This window comes from Orycteropus afer, unplaced genomic scaffold (genome assembly GCF_000298275.1).
Source record: "Orycteropus afer afer isolate SDZICR_OR568_19922 unplaced genomic scaffold, OryAfe1.0 scaffold00250, whole genome shotgun sequence".
Taxonomy (NCBI): domain Eukaryota; kingdom Metazoa; phylum Chordata; class Mammalia; order Tubulidentata; family Orycteropodidae; genus Orycteropus; species Orycteropus afer.
In genome coordinates this window covers 798,295-823,866 of record NW_006921837.1, presented here as the reverse complement: position 1 = coordinate 823,866, position 25,572 = coordinate 798,295, and the positions used below count along the sequence as shown (strand labels likewise).

Below are 25,572 nucleotides of genomic sequence, written 5' to 3'. Positions count from 1 at the left end.
TCTTTGCTGGTGTAGAGGAATCCAACTGATTTTTGGATGTTGATCTTATATCCTGTGACTTTGCTGCAACTGTTTTTGAATGACTTTTACTAAGATTTTACTTGCATGTGCTATTAATGATATTGTTTGATAATTTCCACATTGTGTGGGATCACCTTTCTTTGGAATGGGTATAAATATGGATCTCTTCCAGTCAGTTGGCCAGATAACTGTCTTCCAAATCTCTTGGCATAGCCAAGTGAGTGCCTCCAGCGGGGCATCCATTTGTTGAAACATCTCAATGGGTATTCCATCAATTCCTGGAGCCTTGTTCTTTGCCATTCCCTTCAGTGCAGCTTTGACTTCTTCCTTCAGCACCATTGGTTCTTGATCATATGCCACTTCCTGAAATGGATGATCATCTACCAATTCTTTTTGGTACAGTGATTCTGTGTATTCCCTTCATCTTCTTTTGATCTTTTCTGCATCATTTAACATATTGCCCATGGAATCTTTCAATATTGTAATTCAAGGCTTAAATTTTTTCCTCAGTTCTTTCAGGTTGAGAAATGCCGAGTGTGTTCTTCCCTCTTGGTTTTCTAACTCCAACTCTTTGCACATATCATTATAATAGTTGACTTTGTCTTCTCGAGCTGCTCTTTGAAATCTTCTGTTCAGCTCTTTTATCTTGTCATTTTTTCCATTTGCTTTAGCTACTCTGCATTTAAGGGCAAGTTTCAGAGTCTCTTCTGACATCCATTTTGGTCTTTTCTTCCTTTACTGTCTTTTAATGACCATTTGCTTTCTTCATGGATGATGTTCTTGATGTCATCCCACAGTTCATCTGGTTTTGGTGTGCAATACAGCAAATCTGTTCTTCACATGATCTCTAAATTCACATGTGATATAAGCAAGGTCATATTTTGGCTCTTGTGGGCTTGTTTTAATTATCTTCAGCTTCACCTTGAACTTGCATGTGAGCAGTTGATGGTCTGTTCCACAGTCAGCTCTTGGCCTTGTTTTGGCTGCAGATATTGAGCTTCTCCATTGCCTCTTGACACAGATGTAGTCAATCTGATTCCTGTATACTCCATCTGGCAAAGTCCACATATATTGCCACCATCTGTGTTGAAAAAAGGTATTTGCAATGAATAAGTTGTTGGTCTTGCAAAATTCTGTCATGTGATCCCCAGCATCATTTCTATCACCAAGACCATATTTTCCAGCTACTGGTGATTCATCTTTGTTTCCAACTTTTGCATTCCAGTCACCAGTGATAATTAACACATGTTGATTGTATGTTCGGTCAATTTCAGACTGCAGAAGTTGGTAAAAATCTTCAATTTCTTCATCTTTGGCTTTGGTGTTTGGTGTGTAAATTTGAATTATAGTAGTATTAACTGTTCTTCATTATAGGCATATGGATATTATCCTATCACTGACAGTATTGTACTTCAGGATAGATCTTGATATATTCATTGTGATGATGAATGCCACGTCATTCTTCAATTTGTCATTCCTCACTTAGTATATCATATGATTATCTGATTCATAATGGCCAAAACCAGTCCATTTCAACTCAGTAATGCCTAGAATGTCAATCTTTATATGTTCCATTTCATTTGACACCTTCCAGTTTTCCTAGATTCAAACCTCATTACATTCCATGTTCCAATTATTAATGGATGTTTGGAGCTGTTTCTTCTTGTCTTGAAACATGCCACATTAGCAAATGGGGGTCCTGAAAGCTTTACTGTATGCACATCACTAAGGTTGGCTTTACTCTGAGGGGGCAGCTCTTCTCCAGTCACACTTTGAGTACCTTCAAACCTGAGGGGATCATCTTCCGGCACGACATCATACAGTGTTTCACTGCTATTCATAAGGTTTTCACTGGCCAATTATTTGAAAAGTGGATGGCCTCCTCCTTCTTCTAAGTCTGTCTTGGTCTAGAGGCTCAACTGAAACCTGTCCACCATGGGTAACCCTGCTGGCATTTGAAACAGACAGCGGTGGCATAGCCTCCATCCTCAGAGCAACAGTCAAGCCTCCACAGTAGGACAAACTGACAGACTAGTTTGTCTCCCCTAACCGTTCTACCCTGCTCTGCTCATTTACTGGTCTCCCCTGTCCCACTCGCTTACCTAACCTGTCCCGGGGGGCATATGTGTGTGTGTGTGTGTGTGTGTGTGTGTATATGCATGTATATATATTTGAGATTTTTATTAGAAGCATGTAAAGTTTAGAATTGTTATATCTTTCTTTGATTTGAATCACAATTATGTATTGCTCCTATGCTTCCCTTTTAATATACTTTCTTAGAAATCTGTTTTGTACAATATTCATATACCATATAGCATTCTTTTGATTAGTACCTGTCTGATATATATTTTCTCATCACTCTTCTGTTCTTATTGTTTAAAGTGTTTGTTGTAAACTACACAGCTATAATTTGCTTTTGTGTATGTCTGTGTCATTCTTTTGTATACATTATTTCATTTATTTTCAATATACTTTTTGAGGTCTAGTCACTAATTTCCCTGTATTACCCTATACATATTATGACCTTGCTACTCAAAATGTGGTCCTCACACCATCAGCATCATCTGGAAGCTTGTTAGAAATGTCAAGTCTAAGAACCCACCTCAAACCAACTGAATCAGAATGTGCCTTTTAATAAGATCTCTAGGTGATTTATGGGAGCTTTGGTGGTACAGTTCCTAAGGTCTTTGACTGCTATCCGGAAGGCTAGCGGTTCAAACCCACCAGCCACTCCTCGAAAGGAAGATGGGATAATCTACTTCCGTAGTGATATCTCCTTGGAAACCCAAAGAGGGGTTACTGTGAGTCTGATCTGACCTAACAGCAGTGAGTATTTTTGGTGTTGTTTTTTAGGTGATTTATATACACATCAAAATTTGAGATGTGCCGCCCTGTGGGATATGTACCCATATTCCTATTTTATACATATGGGGAGTGATCCTTGAAAAGGTTAAACTGGCCCCTAGAGCAAACAACTAATAAATGGTGGAGCCAGGGTTTGAACTTATGTTCATCTGATTGGAGAACGTTTTATCTGAACCTTCATGTGTCCTGCTTTCATAGGGAAAAAAACAAAAAAACAAACCCACTGCCATCGAGTTGATTCCGACTCACAGAGACACCCATTGGGTTTCCAGGGCTATAACTCTTTACGGAAGTAGATTGCCTTATCTTCTTCTTATAAAGCAGCTAGTGGGTTTTGAACTACTGGCCATCTGGTTAGCAGCTAAATAAATGCCTTACCCACTACGCCACCAGAGCTCCTTTCCATAGGGAATTGTTGTATAGGGGGAGGAAATTAACAATTCTTTATAGGCCAAAAGAGCTGACAGGACTTTGTCCTTCAAAGTAATGTAGAGATTTATTTTGTCCAACTTTCTCTTTGACTAAAGAAAGGCATTTAAAGGGATTTTGTGATTTGCATTAAGTTAACCCAAATAGAAGGTGACAGAACCTGTTCTAGATCATAAGCCTTCTGATTTCTTATTCATTCTTTCCATATCATGGGAAGGGAACAGAAGAATGACAGGAAAAGGAAAATAATTTGAGAATGTTCCTTGAGGGACCCGTGTGCCTTCTCAGTAGTCTTTACACATTTTTCTACTGATGATTTTGTTGGCTGTTGTGTACCACTTTTGATATTATAATTTCACTTACTGAGTTAGATAATGGTGTTAAGGCCATAGATTCCCCACCTCTGTTCTAGAGGGGAAATATCCTTTGTGTAAAGATTGTATAAGCAGCTATCAGCTATATGCCAGTATTTGCCTTATTAAAATGAATGATTCTAATGTGCTTATTTTATGTCTTATGTTTTTCTTAAATGTACTTACTATTGCTTTTCATGTATTTTCCTTTTGCCTAGGTATTGTCTGGAGGATGGAGAAACAGACGTGTGGCATCAACATCAATGAATAGAGAATCCTCTAGATCTCACGCAGTCTTTACGATTACGATAGAGTCAATGGAGAAGAGCAGTGAGACTGTGAACATACGGACCTCCCTCCTCAACATGGTGGATTTAGCAGGCTCTGAAAGGCAAAAAGATACCCAAGCAGAAGGGATGAGGTTGAAGGTAACAGTGAAATTATGGTCTTCAACTTAGTGTGAATTCTTACTAGAAGTCAATACCATGCAAATTGTTGTCCAGGCTATCCAAAACAGATTTTTGTTGTGGAGACAGTAAATATACATGGAATAGGACAAGTCTGTGAAAAGCAAGAGTGTTTGAATTTATACCATGGGGTTAATAGTATAAGTGGAGGCAGAAGTCAGAGGAAGAATCATGTGACATGGACTGCTTGGGGAAGCTTAGGAAGGAATTGGTTCATGAGGCTCAAAGGGGCCAGAACCTGAGTAGGGAGAGAGAAGCAGGGAATACCTATCTGGCAGGGGGACAACTCAAGGGTTATTGTGGATGCAAAGTGAGTGCCAGGCCAAGTTTGCACTCAGCAAACACAAAAAAACCCCAATCCCCTGCCATTGAGTTGATTCCAACTCAGCGACTACCATTTGGTTTCTAACTCTTTAAATCTTTAGAGAAGTAGACTGCTTTATCTTCCTTCCATGGAGCAGCTGGTGGGTTTGAACCACCAGCCTTCTGCTTAGCAGCCAAATGCCTTATCCACCATGCCAACAGAATTCCTTCAAACCAAAAACCACTCACTGCCCTCAAGTTGATTCCTACTCAGTGACCCCCCACTGGCTTTCCAAGGCCGTGAATCTTTACGGAAGGAGACTGCCCCATATTTCTTCTACAGAGCTGGTGGGTTCAAACCACTGACCTTTTGGTTAGCAGCCAGATGCCTTAATCACTACACCACCAGAGTTGCTTCCAAAGCTCCTTAGGAAACCCTTACAAGGTTTGAGTAGATGAGTAATGTCATAGAGAAAACTCATTTTATAAAAACTTACCCATCTGGACCACCAATGCCAGATGCAAGAGCAGAGAGCCTAAAGAGAAGGGAGACAAGATATGCTGTTTAATATCTCAGGTGTGAAGAGTTAAGGGCCTAGTCCGAGGCTAAGGTATTAGCAGGATCAGAAGTATGTATAATATGTGTTATACATATTGTCAAAAAAATACATGGGATTCTATAGTTTAGGATGTATGTAGGGTATGAAGGAAGAGTTGGGAATGATAGAGGGAAGATCTTTTTGTATTACAAATGTGGATTTGAGACTGAGCTTTCAGCGGTTTCAGGCAATTTAAGGCTTCTATTTCTACTGAGACACCGTTCTAAGTGTGCTATGTATATTAACTCATTTAACTTTCCCAACACCTCTGTGAAGTAGGTACTGTTGCCTTTTCATTTTATGATTAAGGAAATGGAAGTTGATAATGCAGACTCACAGTGCTAATAACGGCAGAGCTCAGATTGAAGCTAATGTGGTCTATCTGCACAAACAACACTCTCAACCATGGCACTGAATGGCCTTTCTCATTTACTGAATGATGACAAGTAGTAGCAACTCGAATTTAGTGCATCTTGCTTTGTAATTTCCATTCTTTCTCTCTTTTTATCTATACTACACCATTGCAGATGAAGTTACTGAAGTGTTCTGCCTACAGTAAAAATCCAGTATACTCATTTGGCCTAAACATTTTTCTTGTCTTCCCAATCCACTATATTATAAGGGCTTTAACTATGCTTTACAGAGTCTCTGAGTAGCACAAATGGTTAGTCTGCTAAGCTATTAACCTAAGGTTAGAGGTTCAGATCTACCCAGAAGACCCTTAGAAGAAAGGCCTGTTATTCTGCCTCTGAAAAATCAGCCACTGAAAACCCAGCAGAGCAGTTTTACTCTGACACACATGGGGTTGCCATGAATCGGAGTTGACTCCACCACCACCAAAATCTTCAGTAGGAAATTTGTAAATGGTAGTGAGAGGAATGAATACTTGTCCATTGAGAAACATCTTCATTAGTTTCCTTTCCCTGTCTTCTTTTTGTGTCCTGTCTGTGATATGGAAAGAGGATGAACAGGAAATCTGAAGGCTGATGTTTTATTATTCTTTACAGAATTCAAATATTTTTTTTTGTAGTAAGTTTATCAGTGGCTTTGGGGGGCTGGGAGGTGGGTTGTTATCACATCCTTATAATATAGCAAATGTTTAACATAAGGATTAAAAAATATGTCTATTAATGTACTACCCTAACTTTTTTTCTCTGGTCTTTATTCTTACCTATAAACCAAAAAACCAAACTCACTCCCATCAAGTTGTTTCTGACTCATAGCAACTCCCATTGGAATTCATAGGCTGTAAATCTTTACGGAAGTATATTGCTCAGTCTTCCTTCTGCGTAGTGGCTGGTGGGTTTGAACTGCTGACCTTCTTCTGGTTAGCAGTCAAGTACCTTATCTACTTCACTACCAGAGCCCCTTATTCTTACCTATAGCGCAGTTTTAAACTATTACAGTTTTAAGGGGTGTTAATATAATTTTTGGCCTTCACATGATTTTGTGTGTTTGTCTTTGAATACTAAAATTGCAGTGTATATCAAATAGGAGCAGGGTATAGGACAGCTGAGCACATCTTTTTGTTGAAAAGTTAGCTATCCTTAACTAATATTGCCCCTGCCTTGTCTTTCCATCCAGAGTTGTCACTTCTGCTTGGAATGTTTTAATTCAAAACACCAAAAAGTGGCCATGCACCTATTTTTTTAATTCTTTTTTCCCAACACTTTAGGAAGCAGGTAATATAAACCGATCATTGAGCTGCCTGGGCCAGGTGATTACTGCACTTGTTGATGTTGGCAATGGAAAACAGAGACATGTTTGCTACAGAGACTCCAAACTCACCTTCTTATTGCGGGTAAAGGAGATTATTGGTTTCTTGGGCTCTTTATTTTGGTTATGCTTACTGTGCTTGGTGGTGGGTCAATCTCTCAGTCTTATTGGCAAGAATATATATTTCCCCTTTCTTAAGAAACATCTTGTGATTTCTCACCTGAGTATGTGCACCATTCATGTCATTGACCAGGATTCCCTTGGAGGAAATGCCAAAACAGCCATAATTGCAAATGTTCATCCTGGATCTAGGTGTTTTGGGGAAACCCTGTCAACACTCAATTTTGCTCAAAGAGCCAAGCTGATTAAAAACAAGGTAAAAATCCTCCTGAGTATGCTTTTTATTAAATAAATTAGAAAAATGCTTAAGCTTGCAGCATCCCATTTTTCTCATTACCCTAATACTAACATTGGCTTTTGTTTATTTCTCTATGAAAGCTTGACTTCAAGATTTCCATTTCATTTTTCCTAGCCCTCTGTATCATGGGTATAATTGGAGACCCAGGTGAGGTCTTAACAGTTGTTATTGTTTGGCTAGTTTTGTTAACAGAAGTCTAACTTTTTCCTTTGTAATTGATTTGGAGACTAAATTTACTTACCTAATAAACTACAGAACTCTTTGTGTGTGTATGTGTGTGTGTGTGTCCATCTGTCTGTCTGCCGGGGGGGAAGTGGAACACTGTGATAACATTGACAAACTTTGTCTTTCAAGTTGTTTATCACTCCAAAGATTCCCATTTTACTTTACATACAGGAATCTTCTTTGATACTGGTGTACACTAGAAGTGAACAAACTTCTTGTAAAAGACCAGAAGTTACATATTTTAGACTTCTTGGACCGTTTTGTGTTTGTTCCAACTACTCAGGGTTGCTTTGTAATGCAGAAAGCAGCCATAAACAATATGTAAGCAAATGGGCATGGCTGTGGTCCAACAAAACTTTAGTTACAAAAACAGGCAGTAGACTGGGTTTGGCCCATAGGCATAGTTTGCCAGTCCCTGGTGTAGACTGTCAAAAGACCAAGGAATCCACCACTTGTTTTGGACACGTTGGAGACACTTTTGTTCCAGATAAAAGAATCCTAGTGCCATAAATTGCAGATTAATTCCCTCTCTCCTTTAAGGTGGAAAATTGGTCATTCTTACCTCAAAAGTAAATGCCATGGTCATCTGATCATCACATTGTGGTGAGAGCAAAAAGGTCCCTGTTGCCCCTTTCCATTCACCTAGAACAGTCTCTGCAACCCCTGAGGCAGTCACATACTACAATAAAGGGAAGTACAGTTGATTCTCATTGTTTGCATTAGTTATAGTCTATAAAATTGCTGTAAACACTGAAATAGCAAATGCTAAGTCATTGCTTCTCGGTCAGGGTTAATTTTCTACAAGGCTCTGGTAATAATACTTTTTCAACCGATTGATACATACGTGTGATTGATAAAGTAGAGGGTTAGCAAAAATGAGGGGAACTCTCAATAAGATGGATTGACACATAGACAAAACCATGGACTCATTGAATGGATCATAAGAATGAGGAAGGACTGGGCAGTGTTTCATTGTGTTATACATAAGAGTCCTCAATGAGTTGGGAGCTGGAAACTAACAACCTCCAATATATAACCTTGTTTATGTGTATTTCTGTTTAAAGATACTTTTTAAATATACTGTTAATTCATTAACTTTGAACACAGGACAGGAACGCTATAGCTTATGCTTGAACAAAGCTTATCTAAGGCACATCACAAAGGCTTGCATTCAGGAACACTAGACAGCACTTCAGCACCATGCTTGGGGGCATTTTAAACAGCAAATCACCAACACAAAACACAAAAATGGAGGAAATATGATACTAAATAGTGAAAAGGACATTTATTTATAGTTTGAGAGTTGAAACAAGAATCCATAGCATTGCCTTATATGACCTCAGCTGGGAATGTGTGTGTTCAGTGACTCAAGTTTTTTGCCACTCTGTGCATTCCCATGAATGACCATGAAAGCGTTAGAAGTATTTGGGGTTACAAATACATATAGGCAGATTTGCAAATAAGAAATCCATGAATATGAGGATCAACTTGTAGCCTTTGTTTCTTTTCTTTCTTTTCTAAACTTCTTATTCTGGGGCCACCCACACCTGGGTAAATCAGAAGAGTCATTCATTTTATTTCGTTAGATTAAGATCTGTGGTGGGGTATTTGTAGTATGAAAATAAAAATGACTAGAGCTTTCTGACCATATTTCTGGGAACTTAGTCTTTGGAGAGTAGAGAATTACAGTGATAATCAGAATTATGATGTCACCAGTGTCACGGTGACATCTGAATGTACAGGCATGCCTCATAATGAGGCTAACCATAAGAATTGGGAACAACTAGAATAGCTTCTTGATACACAAAACAGCAAAGCTAGGAGCCTTATACTAGTCACTGTCAATGGTGAGTCCCCTTCTGCAGCCTAGCAGTGGGAAGTGTCTCAGTGTCATTGGCCAGGCTATCTGGGACTTGTTTAAGGATGAGCTATTTAAATCTTTCTCATTGGACAGGCTAGGCCTGAGATAAGAACAACAGGGTACCTTGCTACCAGTGGGGTTTTTCCCTCACTGTCAGATATTTCGGAACTGGATACTTTTGACCTGGTTGGTGCTCAGCTGTTGGCACTTACGATCACATATAGGTACTGTAGGCTTTTAGAAGTTGGCCTCAAATGAGACATTTCTTTAAGAAATGTGTTGTGAAAACAAGCTAGAGCTGTCAGTCGACCTTATTCTTCTGGGAAGGCTTTTAAGAGATACAGTGTTGGATTCCTTTGAGAAGGATTGTTTCTGCCAAGCTGATGGACCTCAGGCCGGCCCTACGAGTGATCACACTAAAGTTTAGGCTCCTACACCACTGTGTGCTAGGACACAGGGCAGATAACACCTGCTGAGGTGTTCGCTATTCTCCAAGTCAGGGAGAAGCTGTCTTTTGGGAAAAGGAAGTGTTAGGTGAGCATACCTAGATCCCAAAGGTGATCCAATCCAATAATACCCAGGGCTGGTCAGCAGAAGTAACCCCAGGCTGGTGGTAAGTGGGAACTGAGGGGAGGAGTAGTGAGGGGCAGAGAGCCTGGCTGGCACCTGTTTTCCTCTGGCTCTGTGTGTGAAGGCACGGAAGGAAAGCTTCCTCTCCACTCTAGCACACTGATTCTGGTGGCCTTTGGACTTTTGGTGAGATAGAAGTGCAACTTTATTTGATGTTCATCACTCCAAGTCATACAAACAAATGTAAACAGAACTATACAACTCGAAGAGCATTTTTTTTTTTTAATTGTGATTTGGGTGAAAATTTACAAAGCAAATTCACTTTCCATACAGCAGTTTGCATACACTTTGCTCACTTTGACTACAATTTACCACAATGCAACAGCTCCCCTCCTAATTCTTCCCCATAGTTACCTCTTCCTTGTGTCCATCCCTCCATGCACTCCTGTCCCCTGAGCTGTCTCCCTGTGCATAAACAACCCTTCTTTCTCCCATGATTCTCTCCAAGGAGTATATCTACCTCAGGTACATGTTCAGCCCATATGCCTGTCTTTTATTTGGCTGGAAGCCACAGATGTGTGTTCAATTCCAGACCTGAAAGGCAGCTAGGGGCCATAGTCTCAGTGGTTCCACCAGGCTCTATCGGACCAGCAAACCTGGTCCCCCTCGAAGAGCATTCTTTTAATACTTAAAAATTCTTGAACAGGCAGTGGTAAATGAAGACACCCAAGGAAATGTGACCCAGCTGCAAGCTGAAGTGAAGAGGCTCAAAGAACAACTGGCCCAGCTTACTTCAGGGCAGATACTACCAGCAAGCTTTCTGACCAGTAAGATGAGCACCATGTCCTTTATCCTAGGGAAGGTTATGTGCTAATAGTAGTATGAGAACCCTTGATGATAGATTGGCACAACATGGTAAGACTACCCAAAGTTTTCTGCAACTCTCTGCCCATATTAATTTTTTTCTGTGTATTTCACCTACACAGGATCATTGTGCTTTGCCTGGAATCAGAAACACATACCATAGGTGCTGAATTCTGTGAGATATGGTGGGAAGAGGGAATTGAAATAATTTTGAGTAATTCATCCCTAATACTTGCTAAAAGGATATACTAACAAATTATATTTAGATGCAATTCTAAGATTCTGTCATACTATATGTAATTACTTATGTTTACTAGTAGGATAAGAGAGATTTGATTTTTCTTCAAATAATAGGTACTGTGTAGCATGAGTTAATTTGAAATCCATAAAACCATGAGGGATTTCAAGATGGCTAGGCACACAACCCAATACGATTCCCCCGATTTATTTTAGATCCACTTCTAAGATTCTTTTATACCATATGTGATCTGTTTGCTAAATAAAGAGAGACTTACTTTCTTCAAAGAACAATATGTAGAATAGGTTAATTTAAACCCATAATCTTGTGATGTGTCTGGTTCTTTTAGGTTAGTTGAGAACAGTCTGTCAAAGGCTGCCTGTTTTTGTTCATCTCTTGATTTGAAAAATAAACATTTTTTTCCCCTTTCTTTTTTACTGGTTCAGCTACTGACCAAGAGAAGACTAATTATGTGGAGTGTTTCTGTGAAGCAATGTTATTCTTTAAGAAGTCTGAACAGGAAAGGAAGGTAGGGAACTGGGTTTGGTATAATGGGAATTCAAGATATTTTAGGTTTTTAACGTGGTTATTAGTGCCTTACTAAGTGAAACAAATGACACTAAGTAAATAAAGGAAGGCTGTGAAAAATCTAATTTTCCTTTAAGATTTAATATGCCTTTTAAAATCACTTCTATGAGACCAAACAGTCAACAGTTACTTTAAAACAAAGATGAGAATGTAAATGGGCAGGGAAACTTGATTAATGGAAACGGAACAACCAGAATGGAAATAATGAGAATGTTTACATGTTGTGAAGAATATAACTAATGTCACTGAACAACTTGTGTAGAAATTATTGAATGGGAATCTAAATTGTTTAATAAACCTTCACCCAAAACACAATAATATATGTATTTGTGTGTGTGTGTGTGTGTGTATGATTAAAGGGAGCTCTGGTGGCGTAGTACCTAAGACATTTGACTGCTGATCAGAAGGCTGGCAGTTCAAACCCACCAGCCACTCCTCAGAAGGAAGGTTGGGCAATCTACTTCCGTAGTGATACTGCCTTGGAAACCCAAGGAGGGGTCGCTATGAGTCATGTCTGACTCGATGGCACATAACAACAACAAAAGATTAAGTGCCATGTTAATATTTATTTATGAGTTTATGAAAAGTTAGGGAAGCTGGATTATTGTTTAACCAAATTGTGACCTTTTTTTTTTTTTTTAAACTTTATGTTGTGATTTGGGTGAAATTTTACAGACCAGGTTCATTTTCCATTCAACAGGTCATAGACATTTTGTTTTATGACATAGATTGGAAGGCCCACAATATAACAACTCTCTTCCCACTTCCTCCCTATGGTTACCTGTTCTCTGTGTCCATCTTCCCTATGCATTCCTGCCTCTCAAGCTTTCTCCCTGCACAAATGCTGCCCTTCTGATCTCCTGTGGTTGATTGTTCTAAGGAGTGCATATCCCTGGTGTAATTATCTATTATTTGGCTGAGAGTTAAGCCATGGTAGTGAGTTCAATTTCAGGCCTGAAGGATGACTAGGGCCATAGTCTCAGGTGTTTCACCAGTCTCTATCTGACTAGTAATCCTGGTATTTTTTTGTTTTTGAATTTAGTTCCACATTTTTTTCCCACTCTATCCAGAATCTCCAATTGTGATCCCTTTACGAGTGGTTGGCAGTGATAGTTAGGCACCATTTACTTCTTCTAGTCCCAGAGTCATTGTGTAGGCTAAGGTTCCCATGGTCCACTAGTCCTTTAGACTAATTGTTTCCATGTGTCTTTGATTTTCTTCATTCTTTGCTCTGGATGAGGAGAGACTGATAGTTGCATTCAAGATGGCTGCTCTCAAGCTTTTAAGACCTCACTTGCTGCTCACCAGAGTAGGATGTAGAACACTGTTTTGTGTGTTACACTGTGCCAATTGAGCTTGATGTCCCCCATGACCATGGTACTAAGCCCACAGGTACAGCCACTCACTCAAGGTGTTTGATTGTGGCTAAGAAGTTATCATAACTTTACCCCCTGTTAGCTCTATTATATTCTTGGACATTTTTATAGCAGATACATATAATACATGTATAGAAAGATCATCTTCCAGGCTTACGTATCCACCTGTAGATTAATGTTTGTGGTTACTGATAATGCAGTCATTATATATGTAATAATATCTGCCATTGTTGTCTGTACCTCTTGTTCACCTCTCTGTGTCTTCCTCTTTCTAAGGTATATTGTGCTGGTCACCCTCTTTTGGCATATTGTGTCTCCCTTCACTCAAATCAATATATGCCTTTTTTCTAGTTAGGAGTTTTCTCTCCCTAGTCCTCCCAACCCTGGTAACCAACAGAGAAATTTTCCTTCTGTGTGTAAACCTTTTCTGACTTTTTATAATAGTGGTCTTATACAATTTGTCCTTCTGTGGTTGACTTATTTCACTCAGCATAATATCCTCCAAGTTCATCCACGTTATGAGATATTTCACTGAATTTCCAGTATTGAATGTTGCATGGTATTCTCTTGTGTGTGTGTATCATAGTTTGATTATCCATTCATCCATTGATGGAAAATTGTGACTTTCTTAAGGCTCTGATAGAAAAAGTTACCCAATTAGAAGACCTCACCATCAAAAAGGAAAAATTTATTCAGTCTAATAAAATGATTGTGAAATTTCGAGAGGATCAAATAATGCGTCTAGAGAAGCTCCACAAGGAATCCCGGGGAAGTTTTATGCCTGAGGAGCAGGATCGCTTGCTCTCAGAATTAAGGGATGAGATTCAGACTCTGCGAGAACAAGTGAGTACATGCATCTGAAAAGAAATTCAGAGGATATATAAATTTGAATTAAATATAAATTATATTCTTGTAATTTAATACAATGGAAATTATTTTCAATTAATTCAACTGACAGTATGATTTGATAATTCCTTTTTCCCCTTTTCCAAAACAGTACAACCTGAAGGGAAAAGATAGGAAGGTGTGGTGATGTTGCTACGATAAAACTCAACCCCAGCAAGTGTAATTTTCCTAGTGAGCAGTTGTGGTTATCTGAATATGTAGTATCTTTAGAACTGAGTGCTTCAAAGCTGTTTTGTTTTGTTTTGATTTTCATTTTCCCTGGGAAAGATGGATAAGTGATAACAGGCTTATGATTATAAACCAAAGGTAACTGTTAGCAGTTCGTTGTGTATCTTCCCAGAAGTTTTTCTTAATGCACATTCAAACTTTCTTTATGCATAGATAGTTTTATTCCTTTTGTATACAAATGACAGTATACCATACGCGTTTTTCTGCAACTTGCTTTTTTCACTTAGTATTGTATGTTGGAGGGCATTTAAACTTGGTCATCAGAGTTTCCTTATTCTCTCCCCACATCCCCACCATATATATGTTAATTTAGTCTGTCCCCTTTGCACGAAGAATCTGCTACAATGCGTGCCCTTTTGCTTATCTCCTTGGGCGCCTAGATAAAAGCTGTAGAATTCAAATGTAAGATGACAGTTGTTATATGAACATTTCAATCTGATCACAAATGCCAAGCTGTTTTCCACAGTGCTTGGCTTTTTAGAATGACTTGTTCATTAGGGAAATGTATATCAATATGTAATATCTGTAATTCTTTGTCACAGATAGAGCACCACCCCAGAGTTGCAAAGTATGCTATGGAAAATCATTCCCTCAGGGAGGAGAATAGAAGACTGAGATTATTAGAGCCTGTGAAAAAAGCCCAAGAAATGGATGCTCAGACCATTGCAAAACTAGAAAAAGCATTCTCCGAATTATCTGACACAGAGAAAAACAACAAAGGTAAGGAGTGATTATATAAATACTTTGTAAGGGAGGCTTTTTTTTTAAATTTTATTTTGATTTGGGTGAAGATTTACAGAGTAAATTCATGTTTCATACAGCAGTTCACATATACTTTGTCTCATGTCATTGACCAAAATTTACAATGCAACAGCTCCCCTCCCACTTCCTCCCCATAGTTACCTCTTCCCAGTGTCCATCCCTAAGGGAGGCTTTTTTAAAACACATTTGGGTCTTCATTTTAGCCTCCAGACCTGGTCTACTAATATCTTATATGCATACTTAATCTTTTTTTTTTTTTTTATAAATTGGGTGAAAGTTGACAGAGGAAATTCATTTTCCATACAGCAGTTCATACATATTTTGTTTCATGACATTGACTGCAATTCCCATAACCTAACAGCTCTCTCTGCCCATCCTCCTCCCTGTGGTTACCTTTTCCCTATGTCCTTCTTTCCTCTGCTTTCCTGTCCTCTTAGCAATCTCCTTGTGCAAACACTGCCCTTCTGATCTCCCTTGATTGATTGTTCTAAGGAATGTACCTACCTCGTATAAATAATTCATCTTATATGCCTGTCTGTTATTTGGCTGGAAGCCACGGGAGTGAGTTCAGTTCCATGCCCGAAGGGTGACTAGGGGCCATAGTCTGGGGGTTTCACCAGCTTCTGTCAGACCAGTAAGCCTGGTCTTTTTATGATTGTGAGTTTTGTTCTACGTTTTTCTTGCACTGATCCCTTTCCAGTGGTTGACAGTGATAGCTGGGCATCATCTAGTTCTTTTTGTCTGAGGGTCATGTAGGCTGAGGTTTGCATGGTTCACTGATCCTTTGGACTAATTATTTCCATGCATCTTTGGTTTTCTTCATTTTTCTTTGTCTGGACGAGGAGAGACCAATTTTTTGCATCTTAGATCGCCACTTGCGAGTTTTTAAAACCCCAGTCTCTACTCACCAAAGTAGGACCTATTCTCACTACCGTCAAGTCATATCTGACTCAGTGACCCCTAGCATTTCTGAGGAAGGAGCTCTGGTAGCATAGTACCTAAGGCACTTGACTGCTAACCAGAAGGCTGGTGGTGCAAACCCACCAGCCACTCCTCAGAAGAAAGGTTGGGCAATCTACTTCCATAGTGATACCGCCTCGGAAACCCGAGGAGGGGTTGCTATGAGCCAGGTCCAACTCGACAGCACATAACAACAACAACAACATCACTATGGAAGTAGATTTCCCAACCTTCCTTCTGAGGAGTGGCAGGTAGGTTTGAACCACCAGCCTTCTGGTTAGCAGTTAAGTGCCTTAGGCACTATGCTACCAGAGCTCCCAAAGTAGGACATAGAACACTGTTTTTATGTAGTATGTTATGCTAGTAGAGCTTGATGTCCCCCATGACCATGGTCCCCAGCCCGTGGGCCCAGTGACTCACTCCTTCAGGGCATTTGGCTGTGACTGAGAAGTTATTAAAACTTTGCCTTGTTAGCTCTATATGGACATTCTTTCAATACATACAATACATACTTACTTTTACATTATCAAGAGACATTTTCTAAATTTTTTGTCAAAAAAAATATATAGTACATAGTAAATTATATAGGCTAATAGATATAGCATGGAAATGCCTGTTATAGTTCATATTTATTGAAATATAATGCTCTTTTACTGATAAAAGATTTATTCAGATAATTACTTTTAAATTTTATTTTTCTTAAGTATTTGAAGTGAAAAGTGCTTAGCTAATCACACCATGAATAAATGCAGAATTGAGATATTTATCAACTTGGTTAAAGCCCATACAGTATAAGAGACATCAACAAGATGAGATTCGTGATCCATCAGCATAGTGCTTTGGTTCCGATGTCGTGGTTGCTGATGATATTTGCTAACATATACTCTGTTATGTATTATTTCCATAAGTTTACTTTTATTCTTGGAAATAAAATAGTGTCTTAGTTAGTCTTGAATCTAATTTACAGGATTGGTAACAAAGTCTATGTTTGCCTCATTCTTAGAGATCATTTTTTCATGGTCTTTCGTCATACCCTGTCTAGGCCTTTGTTTTTTTTTTTTAGATTGAAATTGAGAAGGTCTTGATCTTTTTTTCCTCCTTAATTTTTATTATTATGATAAAATATCTATGACTTAAAAATGGATTTTAATAATATTTCAGTGTACAATTTAGTGGCATTAATTACATTCACCATGTTGTGTGACCACCACCACTATTTCCAAAAGCATCAAAAGAAGATGTAAGGAATACACAGAGTCACTGTGCCAAAAAGAGTTGGTCAGTGTTCAGCCATTTCAGGAGGTAGCATATGATCAAGAGCCAATAGTGTTGAAGGAAGAAGTCCAAGCTGTACTGAAGGTATTGGTGAAAAACAAAGGTCCATAATTGCTGGTCTGATAGAGCCTAATGGAACCCCTGAGACTATGACCCCTAACTGCTCTTCAGGTCTGGAATTGAACCCACTTCCATGGCTTGCATCCAGGCACAAGACAGGCATATGTGCTGAACATTCACATTAGGTAGATACACTCCTTGGACAGATCAATCATGGGAGAATAGAAGGGCTGTGTATGCACAGGAAGACAGCTCGGGGCAGGAGTACATGGGAGGGAAGGACAGAGGGAAGAGGTAACTATGGGGAGGAAGTGGGAGGGGAGCTGTTGCATTGTGGGAAATTGCAGTTAATGTCATGAGACAGTGTATGTGAGCTGCTGTATGGAAAGTGAATTTGCTCTGTAAACATTCACCCAAATCATAATAAAAATTTAAAAAAAAAAAAAGTCTCCAGGAATTGGCAAAATATCCCTTGAGATGTTTCCCACAAATGGATACTGTACTGGAGGTTCTCACTCATTTATGCCAAAAATTTTGGATAATAGCTACCTGGCCAACTGACTGGAAGAGATCCATATTTGTGCCCATTCTAAAGAACAGTGATCCGACATAATGTGGAAATTATTGAACAATATCATTAATATCACATGTAAGTAACATTTTGCTGAAGATAATTCAAAAATGGTTGTAGCAGTATATTGACAGGAAAGTACCAAAAATTCAGGCCAGGTTTGGAAGAGGATGTAGAATGAGGGATATCATTGCTGATGTCAGATGGATCTTGGCTGAAAGCAGAGAATACCACAAAGACATTTACCTGTGTTTTATTGATGATACAAAGTCATTCGACTGTGTGGATCATAACAAATTATGTATGGATAACATTGCGAAGAATGGAAATTGCACAACACTTACCTGTGGTCATGAGGAACCTTTACTGCCAAGAGGCTGTTGTTCCAGCAGAACAAGGGGGTAATGCTAGTTTAAAATCAAGAAAGATATGTATCAGGGCTGTATCTTTTCACCATACTTTTTCAATATGTATGCTGAGCAAATAATGCAAGCAGGTGGACTCTTTGAAGAAGAATATGATATCAGAATTGGAGGAAGACTCGATAACAGTCTGTGATGTGGAGATGACACAACCTTGCTTGCTGAAAATGAAAATGACTTGAAGCACTTACTGATGAAGATCAAAGATTATAGCCTTCAGTGTGGATTACACCTCAACCTAAAGAAAACAAAAATCATCACAATTGGACCAATAAGCAATATCATGATAAATGGAGAAAAGATTGAAGTTATCAGTGATTTAATTTTACCTGGATGTACAATAAATGCCCATGGAAGCAGCAGTCAAGAAATCAGACGTCATATTGCGTTGGGCAGATCTGTTGGAAAGGACCACTTAAGAGCAAAGATGTCACTTTGAAGACTAAGTTGTGTCTGATCCAAGCCATGATATTTTCAATAGCATAGTATGTATGTGAAAGCTGGACAATGAATAAGGAAGACCAAAGAATTGATTGATGCCTTTGAATTGTGCTGTTGTCAAAGAATATTAAATATACTATGGATTGCTAGAAGAATGAGCAAATCTGTCTGGAAGAAGTATAGATAAAATGCTCCTTAGAAGCAAGAATAGCCAGACTTAGTATCTCTTGTACTTTGTCACATTAGTCAGAACCACTCCCTGGAGATGGATATCATGCTTGGTAAAGCAGAGGGTCAAAGAAAAAGGGGAAGCCTCATTGAGATGGATTGACACAGTGGCTGTAACAATGGGCTCAAACATAGCAAGGATTTTGAGGATGGCACAGGACCAGACAGTCTTTTGTTCTATTTTACATGGGTTTGCTATGAGTCGAAACTGATTCAATGGCACCTAACAACAAGAACAACAATCTTTGATCTGCACTCATAAATAAGCCTATATGTTTCCTTCCTTTAAAATTTTTCTTTTGTAAGCCTTTATCCATGTTGTTATGGCTTAATAAACTATTCAGGTTGTGGAGAGTGTAAGATGTTAAATGCAAAATTAAGATCAGGTTTTCTGTATTATTTCAGCTGTTTTTCCCAAGTGTTTTGTTTATCACTGGCCCCTGACTTATTGGCTTCAATAGATGCTAATGGTAATTTCTAGACTCTATTAGTTCTGGTGGCACAGTGGGTAAAGCATTTGACTGCTGCTAACCAAAAGGTCAGTGGTTCAAACCCAACAACTGCTCTGCGGGAGAAAGATGAGGCACTCTGCTTCCATAAAGAGTTATAGCCTTGGAAACCCTATGGGGCAGGTATACTCTGACCTATGGGATCACTATGAGTTGGAATCAACTTGATGGCAATAGTTTTTTTTTTTTTTTTAATTCAGCTTCTAAGTAGCCATCATTGTCTAAACTACTTTTTACCTGATATTATTGAAACTCAGTAGACTTTCTTCAGTGTATTCAGTTTTCTCACAAATATCTGAAAATTAATATTTTCTACCTGGTAGATTGATAATAAGTTCTTTCAGCTTATGGCCTTTGCTATTTGTTTCCTTTACAAAATAATTCATATAGACTGTTAACATGAGCTATTACTATTAAGTCATATAAAGTTCAACTGCTGTTGTTTGTCCATCAGGTATTAGTTATGCATATTGTGTTTCACTCATTGTTTGTGCCTTCTCCAACTGGAAAAGGCCTTGCCTTAAATATGCCTCTCCATCCTGTGGCCTTTTACCTTAAATGCAACTCCTAATACTCTTTGAGCTGTGTTGTGTTCTATCTCCTCTGAGCTATAGGCTCTTGTGGCTTAGAGCTCACCTTCTAACCTCTTTCTCTCTTTTTCTTTCTGTGTGCCTCATATTAATAACTAAGTACTTACAAAACACTTAGAAGATATGTTCTGCTATTTTTTGTCTTTTGAAAGACTGAAGTGGTTTCCTTATTATCAGGTCAGCAAGGTGTGTCTCCTAAGGTTCCTAAAGAGCCGCGTTCATTGGCCAACACTGAGAAGTTAAAAGCACAACTCTTGCAAATTCAGACAGAGCTGAATAATTCAAAGCAAGAATATGAAGAATTCAAGGAACTAACGAGGTAAAGTGTAAATGCACATGCATGCTTACTTATTTTAATATCTTTTAATGCTGGTTCACTTTAGAGTGTACCATTGATGATTTGATTGGACATGTCACTTAAAATAAACTCTCACACTAGCAAGTAATTTATCTTTTGGCATGAAGAAAAAAGGCTTGCTTCTAGCTCTTTGATAATACATTTAATGATCTAGATGATATGAATGTTTTAAATGATGTTTCCGTTGAGATTAGTGTCTATTGAACTTACATTGTAAATTTTTACTCGTTACTTAATTTAAATCACTGTTGTTATGAACTAAATTAGGAGTTTTAGAAATTCTAGCCTTATTAGTATTTTTACTTGATGCTTATTGTGTAAAAGAAAACAAAGGTAAATAATATGTGGCACAACAGTTAAGTACTTGGTTGCCAACTGAAAGGCTGGTCATTCGTACCCACCCAGCAGCTCTGTAGGAGAAAGAGCTGGCACTCTGCTTCTGTAAAGATTACATCCCAGAAAAGCCTACCATGTCGCTGTGACTTCATAATTGACTCATACCTAACAACCTAACAGCACGTAACAATAGCAATCATAAAATATAGTTAAAGAAATGTTTGTTTGAAAAATATATATAATGTACAGGCAGTCCCCTGGTTGTGAACATCTGACTTATAGTCAGCTCCTACTTGCCCTTTAAACCGATTGTGTCATGGCCTACGAAGTGAAACTGGAACAGACCCAAAGTTTTCAAATGTGGGCGATCTGGGATGCTAACCACAATGGGAAGAATTACAGGTCAAAGCCCTGGAATGGGAGACTCGAAAGAGTCATAGTGAGCACTTTCAGGAGCCTGATACATGAGATTGGATTATTGCTGGAACTGTAGGAGCGGACACACACTCAAAATCTGTGGTCAGCCACCATTTTTGAGCTGTGTGCCACCCTCTGAGTTTGATACTTAACAAAGCACTTAGAAAATATGTTCTGCTATTTTTTGTCTTTTGAAAGACTGAGGTGGTTTCCTTGCCTGAAGTACTGCTTCACATGGTTCAAAATCCAAGGGCAAGAGATTTAGTTGCTGTGCAACATATACACTGCTCTTCTGTGAGAGGGAGATTACATTTCTAGCAAGCCTTTGACCTGTAGTTTTTCCCATTCCAGTTACCTTTCTGGTTCACCGTAACTTAAAAAATTGATGCCTATTCTTTCCTTAAGAAGCTCTTGTGGCACAGTGCCAAGGCATTTGACTGCTAACCAGAACTAGCTGCTCCACAGAAACAAGACTGGGCAATCTACTTCCATAAAGATTTACCACCTCAGAAACCCAATGTGGGTTGCTGAATTGGAATCAACTGGATGGCAGTGGGGTTTTTTGTTTTTTTTTTTTAAATTCTCTCCTTAACCGTGATTGAACTAGATAGGACCAGTTCAAAGCCCTGAAAAATTCTTAAAAGACATAGTTAGGAACAGATCTTGTTTGTAACATTGGGCCTACCTGTATTGTAAATGACATAATCATGGACTATTTGGGTTTTTGAATTTGAGCTCTATTGTTTACTAGTTTTATACCTTAAACAGTCACCAGCTTCTCTAAGCTGTATATTACCCAAATGGAAAATGAGGGTAGTAATGTTAAAGACAACAACAACAACAACGTTAAAGAGTGTATCTGGTAAAAGAGACAGCTACTGTATAAAGTTATGTGAGAGTATAAATTAAACTCTATAAATGTATGACAGTACCTATTACCTGAAATAACTTTGTAATATCTGTTAGGAAAAAGCAGCTAGAATTGGAATCAGAGCTTCAGTCTTTGCAAAAAGCCAACTTTAATCTTGAAAACCTTTTGGAAGCAACCAAAGTCTGCAAGCGGCAAGAAGTTTCTCAGTTGAATAAAATTCATGCTGAAACGCTTAAGGTACGTAATCTGAAGCAATATTTCTGTCGTGCATCAGTGCAATCTCATTTTGCTGATAATAGAAGGAGAGTGTGTGTGCTCTACCTCCAGAAACAGATAGAATCCCTTCCAGTGAGTTTGTCCTAAAGTGGCAGTGGTCCTTGCGTTCTGCTGTGTACCCCCAGGGCCAGAGTGGTAGAGGAGACAATGCAGCCTGTAAAATCAGACCTGGGTTCACATTCCAATCTGCCCCTACCCTTAGGAAGGGCTCCTGACTTCTGAGCCTCATATTTCTTGTCTCTGAATTGGGAGATGAGGCAAATTTAAATGCAAGTTTATTAGAGCATTACATGAGATCGTTGATAAAATGTGCAGGTATCTGAGAATGAGGAGATACTGCCACTAAGTTGACTCTCACTCATAGAATGAGGAAAAGGAGAGATACCCAAGGGAAGCGCAGGAGGATGATGATGACGATTTCAGTTTTTGTACCAAATTCTCTGATGGTTAAGAAAAACTTTCCTTTATACATTTTAAACTTTTTAAAAAAATTAGATGTTTGTGTACCTTTATTAAATACTTTTAGCATGCTATTTTTTGATTCACAGTACAAATTTTTAAAGGCACAAAGGAAGTACAGTGACAAAATTCTTTCCTTCTGCTGTTCTTCCAGCCATCCAAGACCCTTCTTGAAGACACTCAGTGTTACCAAGTCTTTTTGTGTTTTGTTTTCCTTCTTTTCTTCTTTTACGCAAATGGTAGCTTATTGTGCAGATTGTTCTACACCTTGAGCTTTTTTCCCCCCTTCTTTAAGCATAATGATATTTTAGAGTTAGTCCCACATCTGAGAGAAAAAAATTTATTTTTGTTTTTTGATTTTGTACAAAAATCTCTTATGCGTATATCCTGATTTAGCCTGGAAAACGCTATTTTTTTCTTAAGGAATTTTGTTTGTTTGTTTGCTTTTTTGAAAGAAGTAGCCTTTGAACCTAGGATGCTGTACCCACACACTCAATGGTAATACATCCCTTAGAGCAATAGACATGGGACACCAAAGGACCAACATTCAAACTGTGGAAATGCAGGACAAACAGGAGTGTATAACTATGAGGGGCACAGGGGGAGGGTTGCAGGGTAGGGAGGGGAGGAGACTGGGTTAGGGTTGGACATGGTGAATGGGGAATGAAACTAAATGTATGCATGACCTTGAATGTAAAACAAGCTCTTAAAATAAAAATAATAATTAAAAAAAAAAAAGAATTATAAACATAGGTTAACATATTCTGTTTCATTAGTAATAGAAGAAATTCTGATTGTAATAGAAAGATACCATTCTTAACCTTTCAGATTGCTAAAATTAAAAAAAAAAAATTGTTATACTCTTTGTGGGCAAGAGATGAGGGAATCTGATACTGGCCTCATGGGGAAATTGTTATGGCTTTTCTGGAGGACAATTTGGGAAGAAATAGCCTTAAAACTACCTCTAGAAATTTATCTTAGAGAAACAGTTGGTGAGATAGATCCAAAGACATATGTTCAAGAATGTATGAAGTTTCTTAAATAAACAAGCATTGTTTAAATAAAAACTTTGAAGCCACCTGCATGCCTAGCAAAAAAAAAAAAAAAAAAAGATGCAACATTTATATGTGAGAAGAATTCCAGAACAGGAGTAGGCAAAAAAAAAAAAAAAAAAAAACCACAAAGAGAATTGTCATATATTTGCTAGCATAAAACTTCCTGAATATCATGAAAGATGAAAAGGTATCCATGCAAGATGCTCAATGAACTCCATACAAGATAGACCCCAAAAGAAAGTCACCAAAATATATCATAATCAAAATTTCCTAAACTAAAGACAAATAAAAAACCTTGACACCAGCTGGGGGGGTGGGGAAAGTAGCCTTTGAAGTCTGTTAGTGTAGGAAATTATGTTAAAAGACTTGTAGGATATTGCCAAATATTTTATAACCCTGTTTGTAACAGCTTAGCGCAGTAGAATTACATAGCTTGAAACACTTTGGCTTTCTACTATGACCTTTTCAGCTTATAGTGCAGCAAACAGGACTACAGGGATTCAAAAGTTTGCCAAGGGTGGCATAGCAGTTCAGATCTTTTGTTGATGTCATTAATTTTCAATTGCACAAATATTTTATTAATGCAATCTCCTGTTTAAAAGATGTGTGTGTTTGTATGTTTATTTAAGCAATTTAAGATTAAAGTTTCTTTTGCACATCAGTGCCAACCTGGAACCAATCTAGTCCCTCATCGCCTTTCCCCAGGGGTAGTTTGTGATTAGTTCAGGAGTCCTTTTTCTTAATATTTTATGCAGTAAATGTACATATATTGAGAAAATGTATAGAGTTGTTTCATAGATTGTTTTTGCTTTATTTTAAAAAATAAATGGTATCTTGTACATGTTATTCTACAATGTGCTTTTTAAAACTCAGTGATATGTCTTGGGTCTTCTTCCATGTACTAGTATCTAGAGCTTTACCTCATCATTTCAAGTCTTGGATTCAATAGTTTGACCTACCCATAGCTTATTTAGATGGTTTTCAGTGCAGGCATTCTTCAGGGTGGGTTCTCTGAAGGCAAAGTGGTGGTCTTAGGACGTCTCAGTATCCGAGTCCATCCTGCTATACCCTCCAAGTGCTGCACTAGGGACCTTCACAGTATGGGAGCACTCATTTATCAGCACCACCCTGAATAGCTGGCATCATGCCATTTTAACCTTTTTTTAAAAAGCATTTTATGTGGTTTGGGTGAAAGTTTAAGAGCAAATCAGTTTCCCATTTAACAATTTATACACATTTTGTTTCATCATATTAGTGGCAATCCTCTCCACGTAACAACATTCTTCCCACTTCTTTCCTATTTTCTCTGTTTCCATTTGCCCATCTCTCCTGCTCCTTCCTGCTTTCTGAATTTTATTTTTGCACAAATAGTGCCCTTTTGGTTTCATATGGTTGATTGTTCTGAGGAGCATATTCCTTCTGGGTATTATTGTTTTACTTTATGGGCATGTCTATTGGCTGAATGATGATCTCTGAGAATGGGTTCAGATCCAGGTTTGAAGGGTGTCTAAGGGCTATAGTATTAGGTCATAAGAGTCACAGTTCTCTGTCAGACCAGTAAGCCTGATCTTTTTTAGATTTTGAATTTTGTTCTACATTTTTCTCCCACTTTTACCAAGGCCTTCTAATGTGATCCTGATCCGAGTAGTTGGTAGTGGTTTGGATTGTTTCTACCTTTAGGGTATTGTGATTAATGCTGTGAACATTGGTGAAGAAGCATTTGTTTGAGTCCCTACTTTAAATTCTTTAGGGTATATACCTAGCAGTGGAATTGCTGGATCTCATATTGTAAATCTATGTTTAACTGTCAATATATTCTCCCTTTGTGTTGCTTGTCTTTTTCATGTTTGTATTTGATGACTTTTGTTATACAGAAGTCTTAAAATTTTGATGTCACCAGGTTTATTTTATTTTTGTTAACTTCTTTTATGTCTTTTTAAAGGCTCATCTAGTCC

At 38.3% G+C, this 25,572-nt stretch overlaps 1 protein-coding gene across 1 annotated transcript in view; it reads left to right on the top strand.

Annotated features, from left to right (window-relative positions):
* Nucleotides 1–25,572, top strand: part of KIF15 (kinesin family member 15) — a 103,487-nt gene that overhangs the window by 34,876 nt on the left and 43,039 nt on the right. The window contains exons 8-16 of the mRNA XM_042782160.1: nt 3,887–4,096; nt 6,713–6,838; nt 7,007–7,129; nt 10,534–10,654; nt 11,376–11,458; nt 13,527–13,736; nt 14,570–14,747; nt 20,023–20,164; nt 21,923–22,064. Coding sequence (XP_042638094.1) covers nt 3,887–4,096; nt 6,713–6,838; nt 7,007–7,129; nt 10,534–10,654; nt 11,376–11,458; nt 13,527–13,736; nt 14,570–14,747; nt 20,023–20,164; nt 21,923–22,064 — 1,335 coding nt within the window. The remainder of the gene's footprint in view (nt 1–3,886; nt 4,097–6,712; nt 6,839–7,006; nt 7,130–10,533; nt 10,655–11,375; nt 11,459–13,526; nt 13,737–14,569; nt 14,748–20,022; nt 20,165–21,922; nt 22,065–25,572) is intronic.